Source organism: Boleophthalmus pectinirostris, unplaced genomic scaffold (assembly GCF_026225935.1).
Source record: "Boleophthalmus pectinirostris isolate CB_2022bp ecotype Guang Dong unplaced genomic scaffold, ASM2622593v1 HiC_scaffold_2, whole genome shotgun sequence".
Lineage (NCBI taxonomy): Eukaryota > Metazoa > Chordata > Actinopteri > Gobiiformes > Gobiidae > Boleophthalmus > Boleophthalmus pectinirostris.
In genome coordinates this window covers 27302584-27328334 of record NW_026571152.1, presented here as the reverse complement: position 1 = coordinate 27328334, position 25751 = coordinate 27302584, and the positions used below count along the sequence as shown (strand labels likewise).

Here is a 25751-nt window from a genome sequence, read left to right as displayed (position 1 = left end):
ACGGACAGAAATAACATAAGTTTGTGTTAGTTTTTTTTTAAAATAAACTATAATGCGAAACAATAGAACATTTCACAAGCCCACAGGTGAAAAGGTGGAGGTGGGCGCGGGTCTTTTAGCGTGACAGCTGGGCCCTGGGCATAGACAGAAAATGCCGAGATGAGTGTGAAGTTGGAGAGAGGCTGCTAAATTGAAAGAATAACCGTAGGAGAGGTGCGAATTACCCAGTCAGGGAGTCTTCTATATATGACTGTTATAAGACTGTAAGGCAGGTGCCAGTGTGATAGAGCCATCCCAACAGGAGACACAAGAATGCTTTCTGATTCTTATATATGAACAGAGAGACCCCTGACTCTGGGTAATGAATGAGCTGATTTATTTTTTCATTCACAGTAGACTGGATGGAAGGCCTGCTTCTAAAAATGGCTGCAAACTTTTCAAGTTCTATAATTTTATTTAACAGTTACTCCTAGTTTGTAATAAATGGTTGCAGGCGCATTTTGAAAGCATAATGGGACTGCCGATCTCATAATCAATCTGTTGTTTTTTTCTTTTAAATTGATTTGGGTGAACATTATTGCAATTATAAACTAGATACAGTGCGACTGCAACTGCGACAATTTAAAGTGCCTAAATCAGGACTTAAACTTGAACTCCTCTAGAGGATTACAGGGACTACAGGATTCAAAGTTGTGGTGTATTCATAATACCACTGGGACAGAAGGTCCGAGGGTTTCTCCGCTCAGAGATTAGTTAAACTCGTGTCATGTTGGGTAATAAAAATGTTCCAAAGTTGAACAAGAAGAGTTGTAGTTAAAATGTTTGAACGGTATGCAATATTGCTAAACTTTAAAAAAGGTTAAAGAAGTTAAAGAATAAAAATATTTTATATTTTAAAGAGTAAATATGAGTTAAGAAAAATTGTGAAATTCTAAAGCGTAAGAGACTCCTTGGCTAGTCTGATTCATCAGCCAGTTTCACTTCGTGGAAACCGTTTGATCTCGCAGTGTTAGGATTCGTTCGCTTGACAGAAGGCGGGTGCTTTTTTTAATTTAACCAATCGCTGCTATTTGGTCGTGACGTATGTAATGCGCTGCTAACGGGGCTAACTGATATATTAAGCTTTTCCCAAATCCTGTAAGAAAAAGGGCAATAACGTCTTTCCCCTTGATAAAATTCACCAAAAATTCTCTTTGTTCCTGCTTCAAATCCTCGATCTTGGGAATCGTTGCCAACACAGAATGTATGGCTCTTTGCTGATTGGCTGGTGCCTGAACTCGCACTTCTGGGGTTTTTGCGAACTGTCTACTGTATTCCGATTCCTTACCTAGTCGATGGAGAGAAACGAAATGGAGCGTAGGCACTAGGTGGCGCCAGCCTGGCTATTCCTTGGCATCAACTCCTGGATATTTGTATATTGCATAACAATGTGTCCTACAGAAGGAACTATTTCACTGAAGTCTATGGCCAAACAATTCATTTATTTTAATGTATAGTTTAACTAAGTTAAGGGTGTTAACAGCAAATGACATAATCAATCCAAATGTAAAAGAGGTTGAACAGTAATTTTCAGTCGAAGGCTTCAAGACTTGAAACTGGCACAAAACTGAAGTTGTTAAACTGAAGTGATAATACAAGAGGAACTAACTGGTTGCAAAGTCACTCAATAATATTCTAACTAAAAGAGAACTTTGTCTGAACGTTGTCTTCTTTACTGTCTCCTAGTGGCAGGAGGCCATATCTTTACATATGTCCTAAGAATGGCACACATAAAACCCCACTGGTGCACGATGATGGTTTAAAGTGGATTGTTATGTGGGCATGCTCTAACTACAACAAAATTATCCAGACTTGTTATTCACCATAAGCTGCAAACGAACGATGGAAATAGACTTTGAAAAGGAGGTGTAAAGTGGGCCGAGGGTGCAAAGAGTGTTGAGGAAGCCAGACATGTTGGAGAACATTTGGTATGCAGCACACCCCGAGGAGCCTCAGCCAACGCAGAGTAGTGAATGCTCATTTCATGTGAGCCGGCGTGCCCTCGAGCAGCAGGTGATGCCTCCAATCCTAACCAGGGCGCTCTGTTTAGCATGGCTGAACCGAGGAGGAGTGTGTCAGGTCAGTGGTGCGGTGTCAGTGGTGGATCTTCTATCAGTGCGTTTCTCTGTGTTTGTCTGTGGGGCTGTGTAAATACCAGCGCAGCCATGTTGACTCTGGAGATCGATGCTTGATCTCAGAGGAAGATGAAAAGGCCAGGCTCCTATACTGTAATGTAACACGCAGCACTGCACCCACAGGTGGGGTTTACATATGCAGAGGCTGGAGCATGTGAAAGCAGAAATACAAGTGAAAGGGTAATGTCGAATTTTCTGTTCAAACTACTTTTTATTAATTACCACTTCAAAGGAGCTACATTTTTCACATGCATTGATTTGTTGTTCATCGAAATGTCATCTAGATAATGAAAATGTTTGAAGATTTTGTGTGATTGAAAGATACTTATAAGAGGTCAGGAAAAGAGTCAGTACTGTAATACTTTTCTTCTGATATAAGATACAATGGCCTTTAGTTTCTAGGAAATTGTGAGCAGGAACAGCCAGGCTAACAAGTCTTTAAAGGTGCACTGTGTAACTTTTTGGTCGGGGGTCTGTCACCTTAACCAGGCTGGTGCCTCCTAGTGCCTCCGCTCAATTTAATTTCTCTCCAGCGACTAGGTCAGGAATCAGAAGTAGACGGTTCGCAAAAACCCCAGAAGTGTGAGTCCGGGCACCAGCCAATCAGCGAAGAGATATACATTCTGTGATGGCAACAATTCCCGAGATCGAGGATTTAAAGCCAGAACAAAGAGAATGTTTGATGAATTTTATCAAGGGGAAAGACGTTATTGTCCTTCTGCCTACGGGATTTGGGAAAAGCTGAATATACCAGTTAGCCCCGTTAGTGGCAAATTAAATAAGTCATGACCAAATAGCAGTGATTGGTTAAATTATAAAAAGTATCTGCCTACCGTCGAGCAAATGAATTTTAATGCTGCGAGGTCAGACGGTTTCCACAAAGTGAAACCGGCTGATGAATCAGGCTACCGTCACCTGGTTGTTTCTATGAATATGCCATTGCTCTGACTGGAATGTTCCACAGTATGACATTAAACAGCTCTACTTTACATTTATTCATTTACAGGTGGTTTTCATAGCTCAAAATACCTCGAAAAACAAGTATTCTGACTGGCAGCAGAGTCACATCTCCACAGATCTGACCTGTAACTTGGTCTGGTTTGGTCTCCATGAAGATAGAAGGGTTTAATACCATACTGTGAAACATTTCAGACAAAGCAATAACATCTCCATGAAGTAAAGCATTTGGCAGACCCTCCACCATAAAAGTTACACAAGTTGCACCTTTAGCTCTTTATTCTGAGATGTTTGAATTTCCTGTTTATGGCCACATTGTGTATTACATTCACATTCAAAAGCAGTTTGAGTTTCTTATATTTCAATAAAATGTTCTCTCACCAGTGTAGAAACGCTTCAACCTTTCAGTTACTACATCTGGCTAATGTCCACAAGTCCATATCTCACCAAAAACCTTGTCTCGCCTTGTAGAACATCGCAGAAGAACTGAAATAAACAGAGCTTTAACGTGGGGGAGGAGAGATGGAATGTTCTCGATCATCTTTGTATGCGCTGAGCTGGGGCTTCTCCTTCACCTGGTGTGACTCTGATGCATTATGCAACTGTCAAGGACAAATAGAAATCCATTTTCAAAAAGCAAATCAAAAGCAGTCATGAATACATTAATCTGACCAATGTTTTTCAAGCATAAATCATTTACTTGAACGAGCTTTGGAGATGGTGCTTGTGGTCGACACGGATATGAATTTACTGTAAAATGTACAGGATACCAAGGATATGTGAAAGAACATACGGGGAGGTCTGAAGTTGAGGGAATAAAGTAACTATTCACTTCTGTTGCCATGGAGCTTGAGTGCATAAGCCTATAAGATTTTCTATACATTGATCTTTCATAACATTTCCACACATTCAAAAGCCTTTTATTATACAGTAAATATACAAGTATGTGTAGACAAATGGAGACAAACTGTATTTAATTTTATGATTTAATTAACCTGAGTTTAATACACACCCTTATTTTGTATTTTATGAATCTTAGTTTATACTGACTGTTATTATTCATCCTTTCATGTTTTACCACACCCCAAAGCAAGTTTCTAGTTTGTGAATTTTGTTCAGTCACAAAGACAATAAAGGCACACTGCATCTTTCATGTTGACTTTGGGGTTGACCTGAGTATGCACCGATATTTTGCAGTTCTGAAATCAACACTGAAGCATTAACTTTTCATAGCATTTATTTGTTTTTACAGTATTGAACTTCCAGACACTATAGAACAGATACCAGTATCAGAATCAGTTTTGGTGCATCCCTATAAAAATTACAAATAACATGGATTGTGTTTTTTGATTTAAAAAAATATATATATATATTATCAAATCAAATCAAACTTTTTAAAATTACTCTCTAAAAGCGCAGCCTTAAAAGTGCAGTCATTTCCATTTCTTAGACCACTTTATCCATGGTATTTATCACCGTGAAAACCCATCAATTAAAGATATTCAAATATAAAACCATCAGTTTTTTTGGGCCATATATGAACAGAACTGCTTCACATAAATGATCGCACCAGCCTCTGCATGTAGTAAATGCACCTAATTGGTTTGAGAAGACAAAAAAAAAAAGAAATTCTTCAGACTTCTAATTAATGTTAAATATATGCAGAGTGGACTGGTACTTACACATCTACAAAGACACAGGGAAATATTGTGGAAGAAAAGGAAAAATATCCAGGTAAGATTCAAATGTGGTAAAGAGCAAAGTGTTCACACTTTTTTCACACATTATATAGACTATTCACTGCAATACTTATACTCTGAATAAACATCATTTCTTTTTTAAATATTTTTATTTTGAATACACACATTCGGAAATTTGCATCTAAGTTTAAGTCCTTAAGTCATTTTTATTCATAGTGTCTGTGATAAAACGATCTGCATCATTCTGTACAGACATCAACAAAACAAATTAAAAGAAACAATACACTGGAAAAAACAATATCTAGCTAAATTAAAATGGCTTAAATTAAGAACATTTTACTTTATTTGAGGAGATTCAAATTGACAAGTAAAATTATCTACCAATGGAATAAGTGTTTTTTGTTGTTTGTTTTTTTTTAATTCAAGCAATATTAGATCTTCTTATTTTAAGTGCAGCAAGAGGTACGTTGATATTTTAAGTACAAAATTCTTGTTCCACTGGCAGATAATTTTACTTGTCAAGTGAAATGTACTCAAATCATGATAAAATTTTCTTTATTCAAGTCATCTTAACTTGGCTACATTTTGTTTTTTGCAGTGTAATATAAGCAATAATAATGTAATAAAAAAAAAAAACTGTACTTTTGAAATATACTTAATGAGTCTTTTTTTTTAAATTATGCCTTCCAATCTGTTATTTCTGCTACTTATTTTGAATTTATTATAATCATTTATATGTTTGCTCATTGTTATTATAGTATATTGTGATTTGTGAGGTACTGTGTCCAAATAATTTCTAATGGATCAAAAATGTTTGTCTTAATCTAAATCTAAATCCTGTCACACTCTGAAATAGCATGTTAGAATCATGTTTTCACTGTGTTGTTTGCTCCTTTGTGTGTTAAATTTCAGCAGACTTTTGGTAGAGTCCAACTCTTGTATTGTTGTGTAACGGCAGCAGAGCATCAATTATTCATGGTGCAGTTGCCGCCACTCGTCTCATGTCTGTGTGAAACATGCATGCTCAGGACATGGGAGGTCTGCACCCGATAAACCGGGAACAAGGAAATCCAGGAATATACCAGTAAATGGGTCCAGGGGGAGTTGCTATGGGGAGGGGCCAAGAGCTCAGAAAAGTCCGAAAAAGCCTTACTATTTAAAACACAGTGGAGAGAGGACAGGCCCGCTGCACTTACCCACAGGTCACACTCTGTTAATGGAAAAGATGGAGTGATGGACAGATGTGTAGAAGCAAGGGTAAAGGTTAAGAGACGAAGAGATGCCTCGCAAAATCTCAACAAGAATTACCTGTGTGAGAATGAGGAGTCAGTAGGTTTGAGAAGAGTATGGCGAAAACTCTGTGTTTATGACCGTGACTTTTCCTTAAAAAATGCAAAAGAGCTGTTGGCAGAGATAGGGGTTAGGTGAAAACAGACACGTTCTGAGGAATACAGGATAATTTGTTACTCCAACAAGCATGAAACAATCCAAATAGAGGGATTATCAGACAGTATCACTCTGTGCTCTACTGTGCATGTCTCCTGCAGAAAAAGCCACTGTCCTGTCTGGTATTATGTCAGTGTTTTGTAGGATTTCAGCAGATTTCAGGCTCTCCCAGGTACAGGGCTAGTTGTCTCGATCAGGTATGAGTGGATGTCTGGCTACTGAAGTTTGAGATGTTTCTTCTCGTCATTTATGCACCCACCTGCATTTAACTCATACGGGTCATTAAGACTTTATCGCGCTCACTAATGTTAATTTAGCATCAGAACTTATTTTATCACACGCACGGTGATAAACTGTTTTAGTGCACTGACAACATCACTAGCAAAGGTTGGAACTTCATGTTAACTGCACAGACACCGGTGCTTTCTGCAGTCAGGTTGCACGCGCACATTGATAAACAAATAATCCGTCTATACAACTTCCAATAAGATAATGATTAAGGAAAAGCTTTGTAATATGGTTAAAGGCCAATAAACATGGATTTAGCATAATGTCTCCTCAAAGTACCCATATTACGCTATTTTCTGATCTGTTATAATGTTGTTTCCTCGTCACAATGTACCTGGAGTTGTTTTTTGTTTCATTGACACATGTTGAACACACAAAACCTGCATATTTAGGCTGAGCTCTCACCTTCACAAGAATCATTTGGATAATTTCAGACCTGGAATTGCCAATCTTCTAAACAAAGAGTTAGAAGTAGCTGTTAACTTAAAAACTACTACCTCACAACATCACAAAGTGGAATAGAGCATATGAATCTTTGGAGATGTAGAAACAGTAGTAATAAAGTGTTACTTAAACATGTGTGAATGAAACAAAACACAAACACAACTCCAGGTATGTTATTGATGAGGTAGCAGCATTATAACATGGCTTAAAGCTCACAAGAGTCAGTTTTGTGTAATATAGGACCTTTAACCTAGGACCTAAAACATAGGACCCTTTGACACTGCCATTCCAGATGTACCTTGATTTATAATTACTTTCTGTACTCTATTGTCCAGACAACATATTTTATAGTGTAACTCTTTCCTTCCCACAAGACTCATCCTCGCACTACGCTCCACCTACACACCACATGTCAGAATGAAACAAGTTCACAGCCAGAACCCACCATGTTCAACACCAATACAAATTAGCAGTACACTTACACTACAGAGTTAAAATATCTTCACCTTTCCACTAGTTTGGTAGTACAGTAGGTATGATAGAGGAAAGACGGTGAATTTATATGAATGGCTTGAGAAGTGATTGACTGAGAAGCAAAGAAAGCACACCGTGATTGACTGGCTGCACTGAGAGACAGAAAAAATAGTTTTCTGGTTAAAAATAAAGAAAGTACTAAATCTCATCATTCTAGTTTAGGATGTGTAAAGTATCAAAAATCAGATATTAATGAATACTAAAATAAATATTGAAACTAGATACTCATTTAAGCAGGTATCGATACTAAAAAAGTCACATCTACTGGAAAGAAATGAGCCGTTCTTGAAAAGCTTTAGGATGATGTTGAGCTGTATCAGAACAAATATAAGAGCATACAGACTAGTATACGCCCATGGATCAATATGGAGCCTACCTGGATGACTGAGGGATTACATAGATATAAGACCTCATGATAATATAGATGAAAGTGATACAATTTAATGTTGAAAAATAATAATAATAATAATAATAATAATAATAATAATAATAATAATAATGTCTAAATAAAGTTGTCACATTTTCATATTGTGCTTTTCCACCTGCAAGGCCCTGAAAGCGCTTTGCAAAAAGGAACCACTCATCCATTCACACACACAACAAGCGTCTTACCCAAGGACACAAGTATTCATCTGTGGGAGCGCAGCCAGTGGATCTGACTGCTCAACCAATGATGTTTGCAATGATGGATTCGAACCTCTAACCTTCAGAACACTGGACAAACGCTCTACTATTGAGATACTGTTGCCCTAAGAGATAATGTTTTTTTATTATCCTTGTGATATTTGAATCGGCATTGAGTAGCGAGTTTGAAATGTTGTATTGTGACAACACTAGTTAGTCTTGAACTTGTTTTGTGAGTCAGCACATCAGTCCCTTCTCACAGAGCCTCATGCCCGGGCCAGGGCGTCTGTTGCCGTTGGTGACAGAGCTCTGAGGAGATGGAGCAGGACAGACGACAGCTGTGGACACACGCACATCTTCACACCTGTCTCATCCCATTATAAACAACATTATTATTTACACATCAACATCCGGACCACTGTAGACAGATCCATTACACTTACAATCAGACTTAGACAAACTTTATTGATCCACAAGGGGAATTATTTGGACACAGCAGCTCACACACTGCAATATAGTATAATAATAAACACATATACAGTAAATGGTAATAAAAAATTCTAAATAAGCAGCAAAAATAGCAAGAGACTGGTGTCAAATAAGGCATAATTATATAAATGTATAGGTACAACAAAAATAAAAATAAAAAAACACAACCACAACGCAGCCACAATATCATGGCATTGGATACCCAGCAGTTTTATTTAATTATTTAGTATTTAATTTTTATATAATTTTTAGGTATTATTATTTATTTATTTATTTATACATATATGGTGTATTTTTTATAAATTATTATTATTATTATTATTATTATTATTATTATTATTATTATTATTATTATTATTATTATATTAATTTATTTATTTATTTTGCATGTTATTATCTTATTTGGTTATATCTGTTTACAATATTAAACAGTTTGTTTTAGAACAAGGGTGGGGGGGAAACAGAAACTAAACAAAACTAAACTAAATATTGTGTCTACTGTAATGTCAACCAAGAATACATATATTTTTGTGAAACTTTGACACAATAAACTATCAAAATATCATGGCGTTTGAAATATGTGGCTAATAAAACTATGCTGGTATGGTTGAATGTAGTCCCACATCTGGTCTCACTTCAGGGGAGCCAGGACAATAGTAAAGGTATTTCTGATGTAGAGAAAAGAGGATATGGAGTGAGTGAAGTCTTTATTGTGCAGAGAAGCTAAAGGTCATTTTTGGGGTTTATTTGGACAGAAATCAATACGTTGTCTGCGGCTCCTTTAACTCTTCTCCTTCATAGACTTTCCCTTTATGAATCCACAAACTGTTTTTCTCTTGGGAGGTCACACATTCAGCAGCTTTGCCAAATGAAAACTTAAAAGTATGTGTGCATTTGTAAATATAAATGCACTGTAAATGTTCATACATTTTTGATAGTAAGCGTATCAAGTTCATGTTTAAATGGCCCATATTACACGATTTTCTGATCTATGTTATAATGTTGTTTCCTCATCACAAACATACCTGGAGTTGTCTTGTTTTATTCACATGTTTTATACACAAACCCTGCATATTTAGATTGTGTTCTTTTCTCAAACAGAAAGCACTGATCATACATCTTCACTAGCATCATTTGGATAATTTTTGTCTGTGAAATTTCCAGTTTAATAAACAAAACTACCACTACATGACATCATAACTAACTGAAGCATTTTGAGCTTTAGTGATATAGACTCCAGGTATGTTTTTGAGGAAATAACTGCATTATAACATGGCTTAAAGCTCACAAGAGTCAATTTGGTGTAATATAGAACCTTTAAATAAATATGTGATGTGGCGAGAACAGCTGTACAAATTCACATATTAACATTATTACAGGTATTTTTAGTTGGTGAATTCTATATAAAAAAAGACGACCAGTTTTCTGAATGTAGAGCGTGAGGCTTCGGACACTGTTGTGCTGTGTGCTTGTTGTTTTCTGTGGAGGGAGCGGTTGTTGGGGTGGGCAGGTAAAGGTCAAAGCTGACAGTCTTTTAGTGATGCTGCCAATGGGGTGCACAAAAACACACAGACACACTGCTGTATAGAGGAGGAGGAGGTGTGTATAGGAGGGGTGTATAAAGAGGAGAAGGAGTGCATAAATGATGAATTAAAGAGCCCATACTACGCTATTTTCTGATCTATGTTATAATGTTGTTTCCTCATCAAAAACATACTATTTTAACACACAAACTCTGCATATTTGGAGTTCTTCTCTCAAACTGAAAACACAAACACTGCGTTGCACATTGTGATGTTATGTAGTAATACAGGAAGTGCTCCACTGTGTTTTTAAACTCCATACACCTTCACTAGGATCATTTGGGCAATTTCACCCCATGGAATTTCCTTCCTCTACTAAAGGTAAAGGTAACAGGGAGCTGTTTTTGAGGCTGTAACAACATTCTAAGAAGACATAAACGCAAAAGAGTCAATTTAGCATAATAGGGGACCTTAAAGTAATATTTATCTTGAAATTATTCATTTGGCCAGATATTAAAGTAGATGCATTTTGAACCGAGCACAGCACGCAGTGAGGGACATCTGTTGAGAGGTCGTCTATTCTATTTCTGACGACAAATAGCGAAGAAAAACTGACTCTCTGACTCTGAAGCTTTAATAATATCATAGTTCACACAGACTGAATCAGGCTTTAGACAGTACCTCAGAGATTATTAAGTAACATCCCCCTAAAGATGACAGTGAGACAGAAAGACAAGAACAAAGAAACTCTGAAATTCCTTATTATGTTTTTGTTGCATTTTCCATAGTTTTGCTTATAACAAAAGGAAATGAATTTGGCATATTTATCGATTTCACAACAAAATCAACATCTACAGTGTGTTTCGTTGCTGAGAAAATAGGAAAGACACAGAAAGATTAAAAAACCTCTACCAAGTTACATGGTCTGCTAGTCTTAGTGACTGACAGCTAACTCACTCACAGCTGTCTGACCACTGACTGAAGGAGGCAGATGAAAGCACAACAACAAGACTACAGGCTGTAAGAGCTAAATCCTCGCCCGCAGTAAAGAGCCCAGGGATGCTACTCTCTCAGGGGTTTCTCCCAAATATCGCTCTTTTGATCCATTAACTCTTTTTCACAGCTCTGGCTCCCAAAGGTGCGCAGTATTTTGCAGACGGCCCCTCCTGTTTGCGCAGTCTAAATATAACTCATGAGGATACAGGGCTAAAGTGCTCCCACAGCAGAGCTCCTCCACGGAGAGCTCAAACAGTCTAATGGGGTAAGTCTACATAGGTCCTGTATTACGCAAAATGTACTCTTGTGAGCTTTAAGATGTGTTAAAATGATGTCGCTTCTTTAATATACAGTCTTTGTGTGTTAAATATGTGTGAATGAAACCAAACACAACTCCAGCTAGTTATTTGATGAAGAAACATTATAAGAAAGATAAGAAAACTGCAGAAGTGGGACCAAGTCATTATTTTGCAAGTCTCAAGTCTCTGACATCAAGTCTGAGTCAAGTTCCAAGTCAAATACAGGCAAGTTCAAGTCGGGTCCCGAGTCACTGGCCCATACGTCCAAGTCAAGTCCAAATCATCTGCTTTGAGCATCAAGTCATTTCAAGTCTTTAACCCAAAGTACGAAATATAGCTTTGTTTTTTGCAATTTATGTGACTTTTAAATTAAATTGTAAAAAGTTACGGTATATTTATATATGAGTATTTATATAAGAGTTATAGAAATGCTCATTTTCCTTTTTAAATGTCTTAGCAAGATCTCAGTGTCAATCATTACAGTCAGAATAGAAAGAATTCAGATTTAAAAGTGCTAAATAACAGTTATTTTGTCATGTGGTCTGCACTTTAATGGAAGGATCATGTTCTATGTAGTTCCATCTGTTTTAGTATACTGTACTGTATATTACTGTATTGTACTGTATTGTTCTGAGGATATCACAGTACTTCAGTTTCACCCAAAGTGCCAAAGAGAGAAGTGGGAGGGACATGTTCCAGTTTGTTCCTGTAATATTAAGCACGGCATGTAGCAACAGAAAAGTATTTTCTAAAAACATATATTTTTTAGGAGAAGCATCAGGTCTTCTCAAGTCACAGGCCCCAAGTCTGAGTCAAGTCCCATGTCATTGACCTTCAAGTCCAAGTCGAGTCCCAAGTCTATTTTATCAAGTCAAGTTTCAAGTCCTAAAAATAGTGACTTAAGTCTGACTCAAGTCCAAGTCATGACTTGCAAGTCCCCAGCTCTGGAAAAGAGTGTCAAAGGGGCCATTTAAATTACAGCACCACACACAAATATATGTTATGTTATAGCGTATCACACTCAATGGACACTTCACTGGACACACTTGTATGATCCATAAATTAAGATAAAGTGCCTTATTTCAACCTCTTGTCTCCATTGTTGCTGTCAGTCAATCACTGCTTTCTTTCACCTCTTAATCATCAAAATTCACTCTCATTTATTGCTTATTTACCGTTCCTTTTGATGACAAAGTTTTACATAGTTTTAGTCTGAAATGTTGTTTAATTTTAGTCAAAATCCAGCCCAATAATATAGTAATATGGTTTAGTCTTATTCTGAACATTTACTCTCAATTACTTTGCAGATGTCTGTACACCTGCCAAGATGAAGCGCTCTATTTTATTTGTTCATATAACTCATATTTGTCTCTCTTGGTTGAAATATTCTGTCAGAACTTTTATTTTTACATCTGTCAGAATGTTTTAGTGAAAGACTCCACTGCTGCTGTGTTTGTCACTATGTTATCTTGAAAACTAGAACTATGTGCTTTTGGATATGATGACATTCTCAGGAAAGGTCAGCAATACTATTACCAACCTTTTCTCTGCTGCAAGGGGTCTGTAAAGTAAAACATGATTTGGATTAATTGTAAAAAAATAAAATAAAATAAAATCTTGTGGATGAAGAGCAGATCCCTAACAGGAATCCATAATCATATTTTAGTAATGAATCTTCAATGATGGAGATGGTATCATTCTTGCCTAGACATTACCTGAGCAGCCAGAACCACACACTTTGACAAAACTTTACAAAGAAGAGTGGATCTAGAGCTGTATCCTGTCTCCGTGATTTTAGAGGGCAGGATTGACAGGTGAATTAACCAATCAGACATGGTAAAAAAAGGAGGAAAAACAGCATGGATTTAAAGAATTAACAATCGAAGCACAAAACTATTATTTATCTCAGGTAAAAGAAGTTATATATTTTGATCTGAGTGACACGCTATGGAGATGTTTTCCTCATTTAAGAGACGTGCTACAAATTTGCAGCTGTGGTTAGACCTTCTCATGTTTTGACGCAGATTTTTCACCCTCCGTGGTCTGATTCTAGTCTTTTCTGGATTCAGATAGAATGTAGAAGGGGCTGGCTGGCAGAAGTGGGACAAAGTTGTTGTTTTGCAAGTCTCAAGTAAGTCTCAAGTCTTAGACCTCAAGTCTGAGTCAAGTCCCAAGTCAAATACAGGCACGTCCAAGTCAAGTGTCAAGTCACTGGCCCATAAGTCTGAGTCAAGTCCAAGGCATCTGCTTTGAGCTTCAAGTCATTTCAAGTCTTTAAACCAAAGTACCAAATATAGCTTAGATTTTTGCAATTTATTTGACTTTTAAACCTAATTGTACTTAAAAAAAAAATCATAGTATATTTATATATGAGTATTTATAGAGTTTGTAAGAGTTACTTAATTTTTCCTTTTTAAATGTCTTGACAAGAACTTAGTGTGAATCATTACAGTCAGAATAGAAAGAATTAAGATTTAAAAGTGCTTCTCAAGTCTTCTCAAGTCACAGGCCTCAGGTCCGAGTCAAGTCCCAAGTCTTAGTCCATTTTATCAAGTCAGGTCTCAAGTCCTAAAAATAGTGACTTAAGTCTGACTCGAGTCCATGTCACGACTTGCAAGTCCCCACCTCTGCTGGCTGTTCAGGTAAGCCTTAATAGTTTCTGAGTCTAATTTGCAGCAATTCACAATGTAGTGCCAAGGCTGTATCGGACCATAAAAGAAACAAGACCACAGTGGACAAAAATAACCCAAACCCTGTTCTACCTTTTGTCATGACTGTTTTATAAAGCTAAATAAACAATGAAAACAAACTATTAGCTCACAGGAATTTACACTGGTAGGCAACAGAGTGCATGAGTTAAGCAGTCTATGGCACTTTTTTCCGGTAGCCCTCCCCATCGCGGTGGCTTTTAACTAGTGCTCATTTGTTTTGCCAGGGTAGAGGCTGCAGCAGGGACACAAGTGAACCGCATCCACAAATGGATCCCCAGGGAAAGAGGAGGAGAGAGAGGCGGGCACCAAAACAGAAAATATGGATGAAACAGACAAATCAGGATTTATGAACAGGTGAAAGCTGAGGTGGAAGTGTGTGGGTGGTAAGACTGAGAAGGAATAGGAAGGATTGAGAACAAATAAAAAAGAGGATATAAAAAACAGCTAAATCTTGTATTGAAATGTAATAACAGCAAGACCCAGACCCACTACTATTATAGGATCTGATACAATACTGTAGTGTATGAGCAGGAATGCACCAGTCCATCTTTTTTAGTTTCGATACTGATTTCATTATTATAACTTTAAGTATCTGCCGACAGCCATTATCAACTGATACCAGTGAAGAGACTGAAAACAGCATTAATTTCCTTTAAAGTAAGACAAAAGTGATCCAAATGTGTTATGTAGCTGTTATTTATCTTATTAAGTAATTACAGAACTTTGAATAAAAACATTATGAGACTTTCTGAACCAACTATTACCAGTAAATAGTCTTATTACATCAATATGTTCACCTTGGATGTTGACTGAACCGATATCTGGAAGCCGATATCTGATCCGGCACATTTTTCAGTATTGGTGCTGATATTCAATATTAGTATAAGGTGGGTGCATCCATAATAAATCTGCTTCATTAACGGTTTTGGTTCATTCTGGGGATGGTCCAATATGGATTTTTTCAAGCAAATACCAATATCCGATATTTGGCTTGCAGCTCTGGATGATAACTGATATTTGTGGATGCCGATATTTAACTTTTAGGTCCACAAATGACAGACAGATACTTTATTGGTCCCATGAGAAATTTAATTTAATTTACACTGCAATTCAAAAGCCAGAGTTCTTGAAGCAAAGATCACAAATTAATTTTTAAATTTGGTAAAAATAATAACGAAGTGTATATATCTGGGACATAAAATAATTTGTGTAAAGTGTAAATATATGGCCATATTTTTTTTATTAATAACTTTTTCCATTTTTACTCAATAGCAAATTTTATACACTGAGGGCTGTGAATAACTAGTGTGATTCATCAGCCGGTTTCACTTTGTGGAAACCGTCTGACCTCGCAGTATTAGAATTCGTTCGCAGGTACTTTTTTAAAATTTAACCAATCGCTGCTATTTGGTCGTAACGCATGTAATGCGCTGCTAATAAGGCTAACTGGTATATTAAGCTTTTTCCAAATCCCGTAATTAGAAGGGCAATAACGTCTTTCCTCTTGATAAAATTAAAATCCTCGATCTCGGGAATCGTTGGCTCTTCGCTGATTGGCTGGTGCCCGGACTCGCACTTCCAGGGTTCTTGCAAACCGTCTAGTGTATTCCAACATGTACGAAAACCCTCAGATATTGTCCGTTACAGATGTTGGAACCAATATAACACTGTATAATTACTAATTAAATACTGCTCTGGGCATTAGCTAGTTAGAGAAAATCCATGGACAGAAAATATAGACTTTTCTACCCCACTTTTAAAAATGTAAGCGTTGTAACATATGTGTATGTGTGCTGTGTATAGAACTGCTTTTTCTTTTAAGCATTTATAGACATACAGAGAAAAATAGTTAAGCTACATCAGGGCTTTCAGATGTACAGAGATCAGTGTTAGTCCAGGTAAAAAAATCAACCATGATAAAAGAAACTACTATGAATGTAATCTTTTGAACTACACACGCTCGTACTCATTCAGCAGGGGTTATTTAAAGTCATTTTCTTGTACAACCCACACCTACTTTGATGAGAAACGCTACTCACTCTGCCATTGTGAAATATACAAAGAACCTCTCCCGTTCACTAATGTCATGACGTCAAGATCATTACATTACTATTGTGTATGTATGAGGTACAATGGTGCATGTGAACTCTCTGAGTCTCCAGTCCGATCAGCCATGGTGCATTGCTAACACAGATCCTGCATAATGAGAAACACACATAAGTATTCACTGGGTTTGGGAACATCTGATCAATAGACCTCATCAAATACGTCTATCTCATTCTAAATCGAATGCCACTGAATTTTATGTTTAATACTAGGAATACTAGGGCTATGCTGAGTTAATGGAATAACTGTGATTAGTCACTATTCATATAATCATAATTCAAATTGTGTTTTGATAATATTATACACTTGAAGAGTTCATTTGCAAAAACAGCTAAGTGCCGTTTGAAAAAGTGATCAGAGACTTGCAGCATAGTAATAGTGTAGTAATATTTCCAAAAGTGAAGTGGAAAATCTGTCACCTGCTTGTCTCTGTACAGATGTTACTGCTAGGGTCAGGGAAGTAACAAAAAACCAAGGTGGAAAATGTAATAAATTAAGTAATGTTTAATCAACAGGGATGCAAAAGGTAAATTAACAAAACTGGCTAAAATATGTGCAAAAAATAACCTAATCTAAGAAACAAAATAACGAGATTAACATACGAGTTTTGTGCCAAAAAACGGGTTACGCAGGTCTATACAAAAATGTGTGATTAAACAAAGGGAGACACAACAAAACTAAATCACAAGTGCCCCAAAGTAAAAAACATAAACCAACAAATAGAATCGACCAACAAAATAAAAAAGCACAAAACAGAACTAAAGTAAACAAGTGTCTCAACACAACAAAGTCAGACACGTACCAGTACAACAAAGAGTGACTGACACTAAAGAGACACACTGAAACACACAAAATGGCAGACTGACACCAAAAGCCAGCAGCCCTGAACAGATGCTGGTAATTTCCTTAAATAGGGGGTGGTGGCTGCAGGTGAGGTGGGCCTAGACAAGCCCCACCAATCACAGACCAGGGCTCCCACAGCAGGAATCAGGACAGCCAGTAAAAGAAATTAAAACACACAAAACAAGTCAGAACTGGAGGCCTGGGCCGTAAGAACCTGTCTAAATACTACAATATGTATTAGTGTATAATCTATGTAAGGATTTTTTTTGCTATAAAAAGACAAGTAATTGAATAACTGATAGGTAGATCAATTTAATGCTGCACCATGGAACATCCCAAGTAAAACAACAATACCTCCATGGAGATGAGCAGCTGACGGACCAACCAGAAAAGTTACATAGTGCATCAAAAAATGGCAAAAATAATAATTGGTGTGTTACTTTCATTAATAATATGCTTTCAGTCACCATATTTCAACCTTTATTTGGTTTAAAAAAAAAAAAAAATCTTAATTTACAACTAGTCAAGTACCAAAATAAGTGTTTCAGCTCTTGGGAAAAGACCGGCATACTGTTGCATACTGTTGAGCGCTATAGTCGTATAAGCTGAAGAATATGTCACAAAGAAGGTAACATGATTAACGCATAGACCCTGTTTACCCAGTCCACACTGCAGTCTTCTAATCCTCCACCCACCACCAGCTCCCTCCATACAGACACACAGCAGCAGTCTGTGATAAGGCCCCCTCTGAGAACGGCATTGCACTGTGGATTATTAAAATGGTTACACAGGACTGAACAAATATTGATAACTGTACCGAAAATGTGTTGAAAGAGTGTGATTAATTACACGAGATACAATTACAGCTACAACAAATATTTCAGTTCGATTTGTGATTCTAAAAAGTAGGATTTTGTTGGAGTGAACATTTTCGGAAGCATTAATATTGGAGAGAAAACTGAAATATGCACTGATAAACCAATACAAGAATCCCATTGATTTCAGAACATAATTGTAGAGGTTTAAACTACAGCTACAAGATTTTTCTATTAAAATGCAGAATAGTATGTTCTTTGCAGAGGACATTCTGTTATCTCAATAATTGCAGTCTTTGTGATTTGATAATTAAGCCAACTCAAAGTGATTCAATTTCGTTTCATTTGTGTCATAAATGGTCTTCAAAAAAAAAAAAAAAAAATTGCAATAAATCTCCTGCATATGCTGAGCCACTCCTATATTACATATATAACATAATATAAACCCACACACATTCATCCTTTGATCAGTTATAGAGATTCCTGACAGTCATGACAGCCAGTCACATGATCAGAACCTACTACAGGTGTGTAGTGTGCGGCCTAAACCCCAGGTGTGACCTCGTACAGGAGCGCTGCCCCCCGGTGTACAAGAGGAGCTATGTCACTGTCACTGCACCTCACAGGAAAACACACAGGTGAACAGACCCCCGAGAGCACAGGATCCATGCTGATGTGATTAGTAAAGAGCGGCCAGACAATTAAAATCCTGCAGATGGAAACAGCTATTGTCACACCAAAGACTTTCCTTCACTCAACCTACACAAGAGTGACAACAGACGATCTGAAGGCAAATACTACTTCTATACAAGACAAATACTGGATCAGAAAACGTGTCTGACGCAATGGTTAAAGGTCCTACATTATGCAAAACTGACTCTTGTGAGCTTTTAGGCATGATGTTACCTCATCAAAAACATACCTGGAGTTGTGTTTTGTTTTATTCAAATATGTTTAATGGACAAACCCTGTAAATTAAGGCTGTGTTCTTCTCTCAAACAGGAAACCGGTAGCACCAGTAGTGAACAAACTTCTTGATGTCATAAGGTGGAACAGAACATTTTGAGCTTTAGAGATGTAGACAGACTAATAATAAAGGGTCAAATATGCAGGGATGTAACAAAACACAACTTCGGGTTTGTTTTTGATGAGGTAACATTCTATCATGGCTTAAAACTCAGAGTCAATTTTGCTTAATACTGGACATTTAATATTGTCATGTTAAATTGCCACAATGGGCCAAATTCACTGACTGATTTAAAGAAAGACAGATTGCCTTAGCTTTGGATGAGAGAGGTGGATAACACCACAGTCCATTGACACATAATGCATTATACTGCATTTAATATGTTTTTATTTTGTTTTATATTTTTGTAGCCATGTCTTGAACACAATGAACAAAACTCCTGGGCACGACCTCTTTCGTTTGTACCTTAGCCCCTGATAGTGCCGAAGCTCTGAGTGTCCTCGTCTCATTGATGAAATTGACTGCTGTGAGTGTGTGCTGCAGTTGGAGATGGACAGCTCTGTTTTGACTGTGGTTCAGCTCTGCTCTTGGTCAGTCCTCTCCACTCCTCCTGCATCTCTCCAGCTCAGCGTCCGTTATTAGGTGGCGATCAATCAAAGCCTCTCCTCCTCAGATCCTCTCCGTACACAGACACATCCACAGGCGGCTGCAGGACAAGCCGAGGAGAGAGAGAGTCAGGGCTGGCCCCTGTGTTTGCTGTGGCATTGATCTCCTGCTCACCTCCGCACTAAGGTCAGGATGCACATACAGGCGTGTTTGTAGAGGCCCCTGACTTCGACGGTGTGACTGGTCAAATTAAACCTAGGCCACTGTGGGCCCCAGGGACACAGTGCTCACAACAGGGGAGGTTGCGGCTGTCACTGTACGCGAGTTTTATAGGAGGATTGTAAAAAAGGCAAAGGTTAGGAAAAGTTGTGTCTGATGGGTGATGTAAAAAACTTAGAGGTGTTGTACTTGATTTTTACGGTCTTAAAATTGAAAAATAGAAGTTGTGGTGGTCCAAAGTTATTCCTCATTTACCTTATGCATTCCAAGCATCCTAATAACTCACAGTTATCCGTTTATATGTGCTTTTCACATACAAAGCTAACAACAACTAGCATGCAAATGTGTTCTTCCTGAATATTGGATGATACACCACTTTATAACTAGATGCAGTAGACTTATTTGAACCCAAAAGCTGCTTGTTCAATATATCTGTACTGGGGCATCACACATCAAATACTGGACCTTCACTTCTTGAAACTGTTATTAGATTATAGTGCGAGAATTAAATGCAGCAATCTTTCAGTGTCTTATTTCCATAGTGGTGGCTGGTTCAGGAGTGACTTGGGTGTAAGGGAGTAGACACTGTTAGCTCATTACAACACCTTCTCTCTCACATTCATTCTTCCAATACTTAGAAGATGGTTGTGCTCAGGATAGATAATAAAATGGCATTGCTTTTACACAATAGATTTTCAACACAAACTAATTGCAGTTCCTGTGGTGTTATACTAGTTCTATTGTACACAGGAACTATTGAGGACATGTCCAATTTACAGTATTTCATTTTATTTTTTTCAGTATTGACACCTGTATTAGGGAGTGATTTTCTTGAGAATCCTTAATACAGCCTGGTTTGAAAGCCATGGTGCCCACATTTTTTTTTATTTTTTTTGCCATTTCTAAATATGAAGAATTGCAGAAATCTGAGCACTGTCATATAAATGCACTTTTAACCAGTGCTGAAGACATGTTGCTACACACTGGCACAGATCCACTCTGTCCTGTCTACTGTACAGACGATGAATGGAGGCTGTGGGATGTGATAACTGAACACAGACATTTAAACCTCCCGGTCTCCTTCCTCTGTAGTGTAGTGTTTGGGTGTGTATGTGTGTGTCTGTATGAATATGTGTGTGTGTGTGCGCGTGTAGAAAACTGTGTGTATCCAAATGTGTGCGTGGAAAACTGTGTGTATCCAAAAGTGTGCGTGGAAAAACTGTGTGCATCCAAAAGTGTGTGTGCCTGTGTGTGGGATTGAGCCCATGTGTGTCTCAGTTGTGCTGTGTCAGCGCCTCAGACAGACAGCCCTGTTGTTGTGTTCCCACAGAGGAAATAAAACGGCAGCCCACATCTTCTCAACCCAGAGACAGCTCCCTCTCTGCTCTCCTCCTTTTCTTTCATCCTTCTACACTTCTTTACCCGCTCGCATTCATTTCATTTCAACACATTTTATTTTTCTGCCTCCTCATGGGTACTTTTTTGCACTACAACTAAATATTTTTTACACCAACCAGGCATCAAATTATGACAGGTTTTCACTTTGAATATGTAGTTATTGGAAACAACATTTTCCTCTCAAAATGTCTCAAAAGTTGATGCGTTAAAAGTCAGAAGAATGCATAAAGATTAGACTGAGTTTCTAAGGGTCATGTGTGATTGGCAGCCGGTCGACTCACTATTGATAATCATGTTAATGCACTTTGAACTTTGATGCAGCACCTTAAATGGATCACATAAAGCCATGTTATAATGCTGTTTCCTCATCAAAAACATACCTGGAATTGTGTTTTGTTTCATTCACACACTGCAAATTAAGACTGTGTTCTTCTCTCAAACAGAAAACAAACCATTCCACATTTTGATGTCATGTGGTGATACAGGAAGTGCTCCACTGTGTTTTTAAACTCCATACACTTAACTAGAATCATTTGAATAATTACATCTGTGGAATTTGAAATCTTTACTGAAATAAAGTTAGAAGGTAGCTGTTAACATGAAAACTACCACGTCATGACATCACAATGTTGAGCAGAGCATTTTGAACTTAATAATGCAGGATTACTCAAACTTATGTGAATAAAAAATAACATAATTCCAGGTATGTTTTTTGATGAAGTAACAGCAGTATAACATGGTTAAAAGCTCACAAGAGTCAATTTGACGTACTATAGAATAAATGATAACATTTTAACTCCTTATTCTTTGTATCTAGTTTATTTCGTAGTGTCAGATTTCGTTTGTAATGTCTATTGTTGGTATATATGGTTGTTTTTAATGTCTCATGGTGCACTTCAAGCGTTTTGAGTTGTGCGTTTTTCTTACTAAAAATGGCAAATAAAACTAACCTAACTTAATGTAGTTTTGATAATAAACTCCAGAATCCCACAATAACAGGTCATTGTATGTTATTATTGACCATGGTGTAGTACTGCAGAAAAGCAGGTAATGTTAAAAAAGTAATGGTTAAATTAGCTGAAGCGTGCATTTAAGGTGGACCTTTATATCCGATTATTGGAATAAAGAGAGCATTGGGAACAGTGTAGATGTTGGGGGTGGGACCATGCAGATGAATGATAAACGACTCTGGACTGTAGCGACAGATGGGCAGATGCCAGTGGGGGGTCAGTAATGGCCACTACCATGATCCAGCAACATTTAACTATAATTATTAAGGCCAAGCTCTGAGGATGTGAGATTTAAGAGGATCATTATAAATAAGCATATTAAAATACAAGGATAATGCATTTGTATTGATTTTCTATTGCCCACTGCAACCCATATGCTGGTTTTCCACCCACAAACTAATAGACCTCTTTTTCATTTACGAAGTCGTGCAATCTCGATCTAAAGTGCAATGCTGCCATCTGCTGGTGAATTGTAGACCTAGCAACATCACTGTTTAGTATGTAAAATTCAACTATATATAGGTAAATATAAAGAAATGCAATAACCGTCTATTACTGAACAAACATGTTCTTTTATACAAACTAGTATTGTCCTGTCTTGCTGTATTTGTATTCAGTAGTACTTTCTCATTTAAAAGCCTCTGAATACACGATGCTCAAGGACAAACTTCTACTCCACCTAGCTCCAGTTGCCATAGTTACTTTATTGGCTCACATCACAAGGATTATCTTTATAATGACTTAAAGCTTCATATCCACTTGATTAGCTTATCTGTTCTGGTTTACACATTCGTCTGTGGGCAATGTGACACAAAATATTAGGGTATGATTGAAGTTTCGGTAATAATCTTTCGGTTTGATAAAATAAACTAGTTATAATTATTAAGTTGTCTGAAAATGAGAGAAAAGGTCATGGCTAAAGTGTGGTAAGGGTTTTGTGATTGAAAGGGCTCTAGTGCGCACTCTTCTCTTTTGATGTTAATTTTATGATGATTGTGATTTGTAGTGAGATTTTAATGTCTTCCTTTTTCTGTAAAGCACTTTGACTTACTTTTGGCACGAATCACATGTGACTCAGTGGATTGAGCGTGTACCTCTGTTGACATGCAGGTCAGAGTAGAAGTCATTGGCAATTAAGAGTTCAGCACAATGCGCAATTTGTTGAATACAGACTTTAAAACTAAATATTTTCTAGTCACCGCCATGCAAAAATGGTTGAAATGTATGCTGCTGCTTCACAATATCCATGCGTAACACGATGACAGAAAAACTAGGAGCATTCCCTTAGCGATTAACAATTTAAAACAAAGTACTTAATCTTTTGAATGTGAAAAAGTCTTCAAAATGTTGCATCTACTTCTACTAGGAAGTCAAAACCCATGAAAAAGTTGTAATCGCATTTTATATAGCGCTTTTCCATCGTCAAAGCACTCAAATCGCTTTACAACAAGGAACCACACACCCATTCACCTGTGGACCAGTGGATCTGACCTCTCTACCAATGATGTTGAGGATGAGAGTGGGATTCGAACTGCCAACCTTGGGATCAGTGGAAAAATGCTCTACCAACTGAGCTCCTGTCGCCCGTAAATAAACAGATGACCTGTAAAGACGATTCAGTGGAGTAAGACAGTTGAGCCCTGGATTACAGTGCTATAACACAGGCCTATAAATGCAAAAACATCACTATTCAATGAGAAGTTCCACCACACAAATCATCTTTCCTTAATACTATCAGCTCCTTCATAAGAACCACATTTCTATCTTGTGTTGATGCTTCCACACAATATGAACATGCCTAATTAGCATTCCCAGAGCATGGAAGAGGGGAGTGGGATGACAGTTTGACAGAGCCATGTCCCTGTGGTCTTATGTCAGCTATTCATCAGCAGCTCCCAAAGCACCCAACGACACTGCTACAGCACCCCCCACCCATCACCCTGTCCCCAGCACCCACTACCTATCTGCATGCAACACTCAGTTAACATATGAACCATTGCTGCTGTTGTTTATGTTTCTGTATATTATAGGCATACAATTCAACATGTGGTGGACAAATTACAATGGTTTTATATTGGGCAAAATCGACTCTTGTGAGCTTTTAGCAATGTTATAATGTTGTTGCATCATCCAAATATACCTGGAGTTGTGTTTTGTGCTTTGTGGTTTGTTACCCATATTTGATTAATCTTTTACTATTAGTCTGTCTAAATCTCCAAAGCTCAAAATACTCTGTTCCACCTTGTGATGTGATGAAGCGCTGGGTTTCAAGTTAACAGCTTTTGTTCAGTGGGGACTGACAAGTCCAGGGCTAAAATTATCCAAATTCTTGTGAAGGAGTGTTTTCCGTCTGAGAGAAGAACTCAGTCTAAATATGCAGGATTTGTTTGTTAGACATGTGTGAATTAAACAAAACACAACCTCCAGGTACGTTTTTGATGAATAAACAACATTATAAACAACATTAAACATATAACACCACTTTGGTCCAGAGGTTTTGAAGCATGGGTCAAATGTTGCCATAGAGCTGGGAGGGTCAGACCATGGATCATGCATGATTGTTGAATTTGCAGAAAATGTGAAAAGAAAATATTCACAAAATGCATAATTAACATCTGTGTCATTTTCTGATTCACTTGTGTGCAGTTTTGTTCTGAATATAAATAAGACTATTTCATTTTGTTTCTATTATGAATTGTTATGAAACATTTTAGCCAGTAGGTGGTGCTGGGCAGCTCTATAACTGAGCAGATACACTTACAGCAGACTGTAGTCTAATGTCAAACTGAGCTGTAACATTTTATCACAATTAAACATGCAGAAAAAGTTAATTCCGAAACTATTAAGTTTGTATTAGGAGGTGGTTTATGTTGCACGTTGTCTGTGTATGACCCATATCACGGACTAGATTTTCTCTGAATGTTTTTTGCTTCACCTCTGGCATAATTGGCTTTCTCACCTGAGCGAGTGCCCGCAGGTGCACTACAGAATATATTTTCATGTGGAAACGCTGTGGCCTATAAGGCGTGAACACACCTCTGGATGACACCGCTCTGCCTCTCTCACAGCGCGGAGCAGAGCGCGCACTGCCGCCACATCCACCCCAGAGACCGCACCGGGCGATGAAACCGAAGTTACAACTTTAATTAGATTTGCACCAATTTCTCTGTCACTGTTAACAATTTGGAATTTATGAACACGTTCATGTGCTTTCTGCAAAAGCACGTAAGTGTAAAAACAACAGCTAAAATGTTGATAATTAAATGTTATCTATTCTTGCAATTAGACTTGAATTAGTCACTTTCACAATTTGATGCTATGACATTGAAATAAAAAAAGTATGTTAATCGATGCACATTCTCAATATTGGTAATAGGTATCTTATGTTTCTTATAGTCCTAGCTTTTTTACCGATGAATGCAATGTTATTATTCATTTGTCTGAGCGTACAGCCCTGCTTTACAGTTTCATTAAACATGCACGCACTGCCATTCTTGCTGGTGGTACACTACTTTTATAGTCACACCTGCCCTGACTGACGGATGTGTATCTGCGCCACTGGACTATGGTCTATGTAGCCTAAAGAAACTGCTTTTGCATAA

At 37.5% G+C, this 25751-nt stretch overlaps 1 protein-coding gene across 1 annotated transcript in view; it reads right to left on the bottom strand.

Annotated features, from left to right (window-relative positions):
* Positions 1–3035: 3035 nt before the first annotated feature.
* Positions 3036–25751, bottom strand: part of si:ch211-212o1.2 (uncharacterized protein LOC492735 homolog) — a 52178-nt gene continuing 29462 nt past the window's right edge. Inside the window, exon 6 of the mRNA XM_055155953.1 lies at positions 3036–3733. Coding sequence (XP_055011928.1) covers positions 3726–3733 — 8 coding nt within the window. The 3' untranslated portion in view covers positions 3036–3725. The remainder of the gene's footprint in view (positions 3734–25751) is intronic.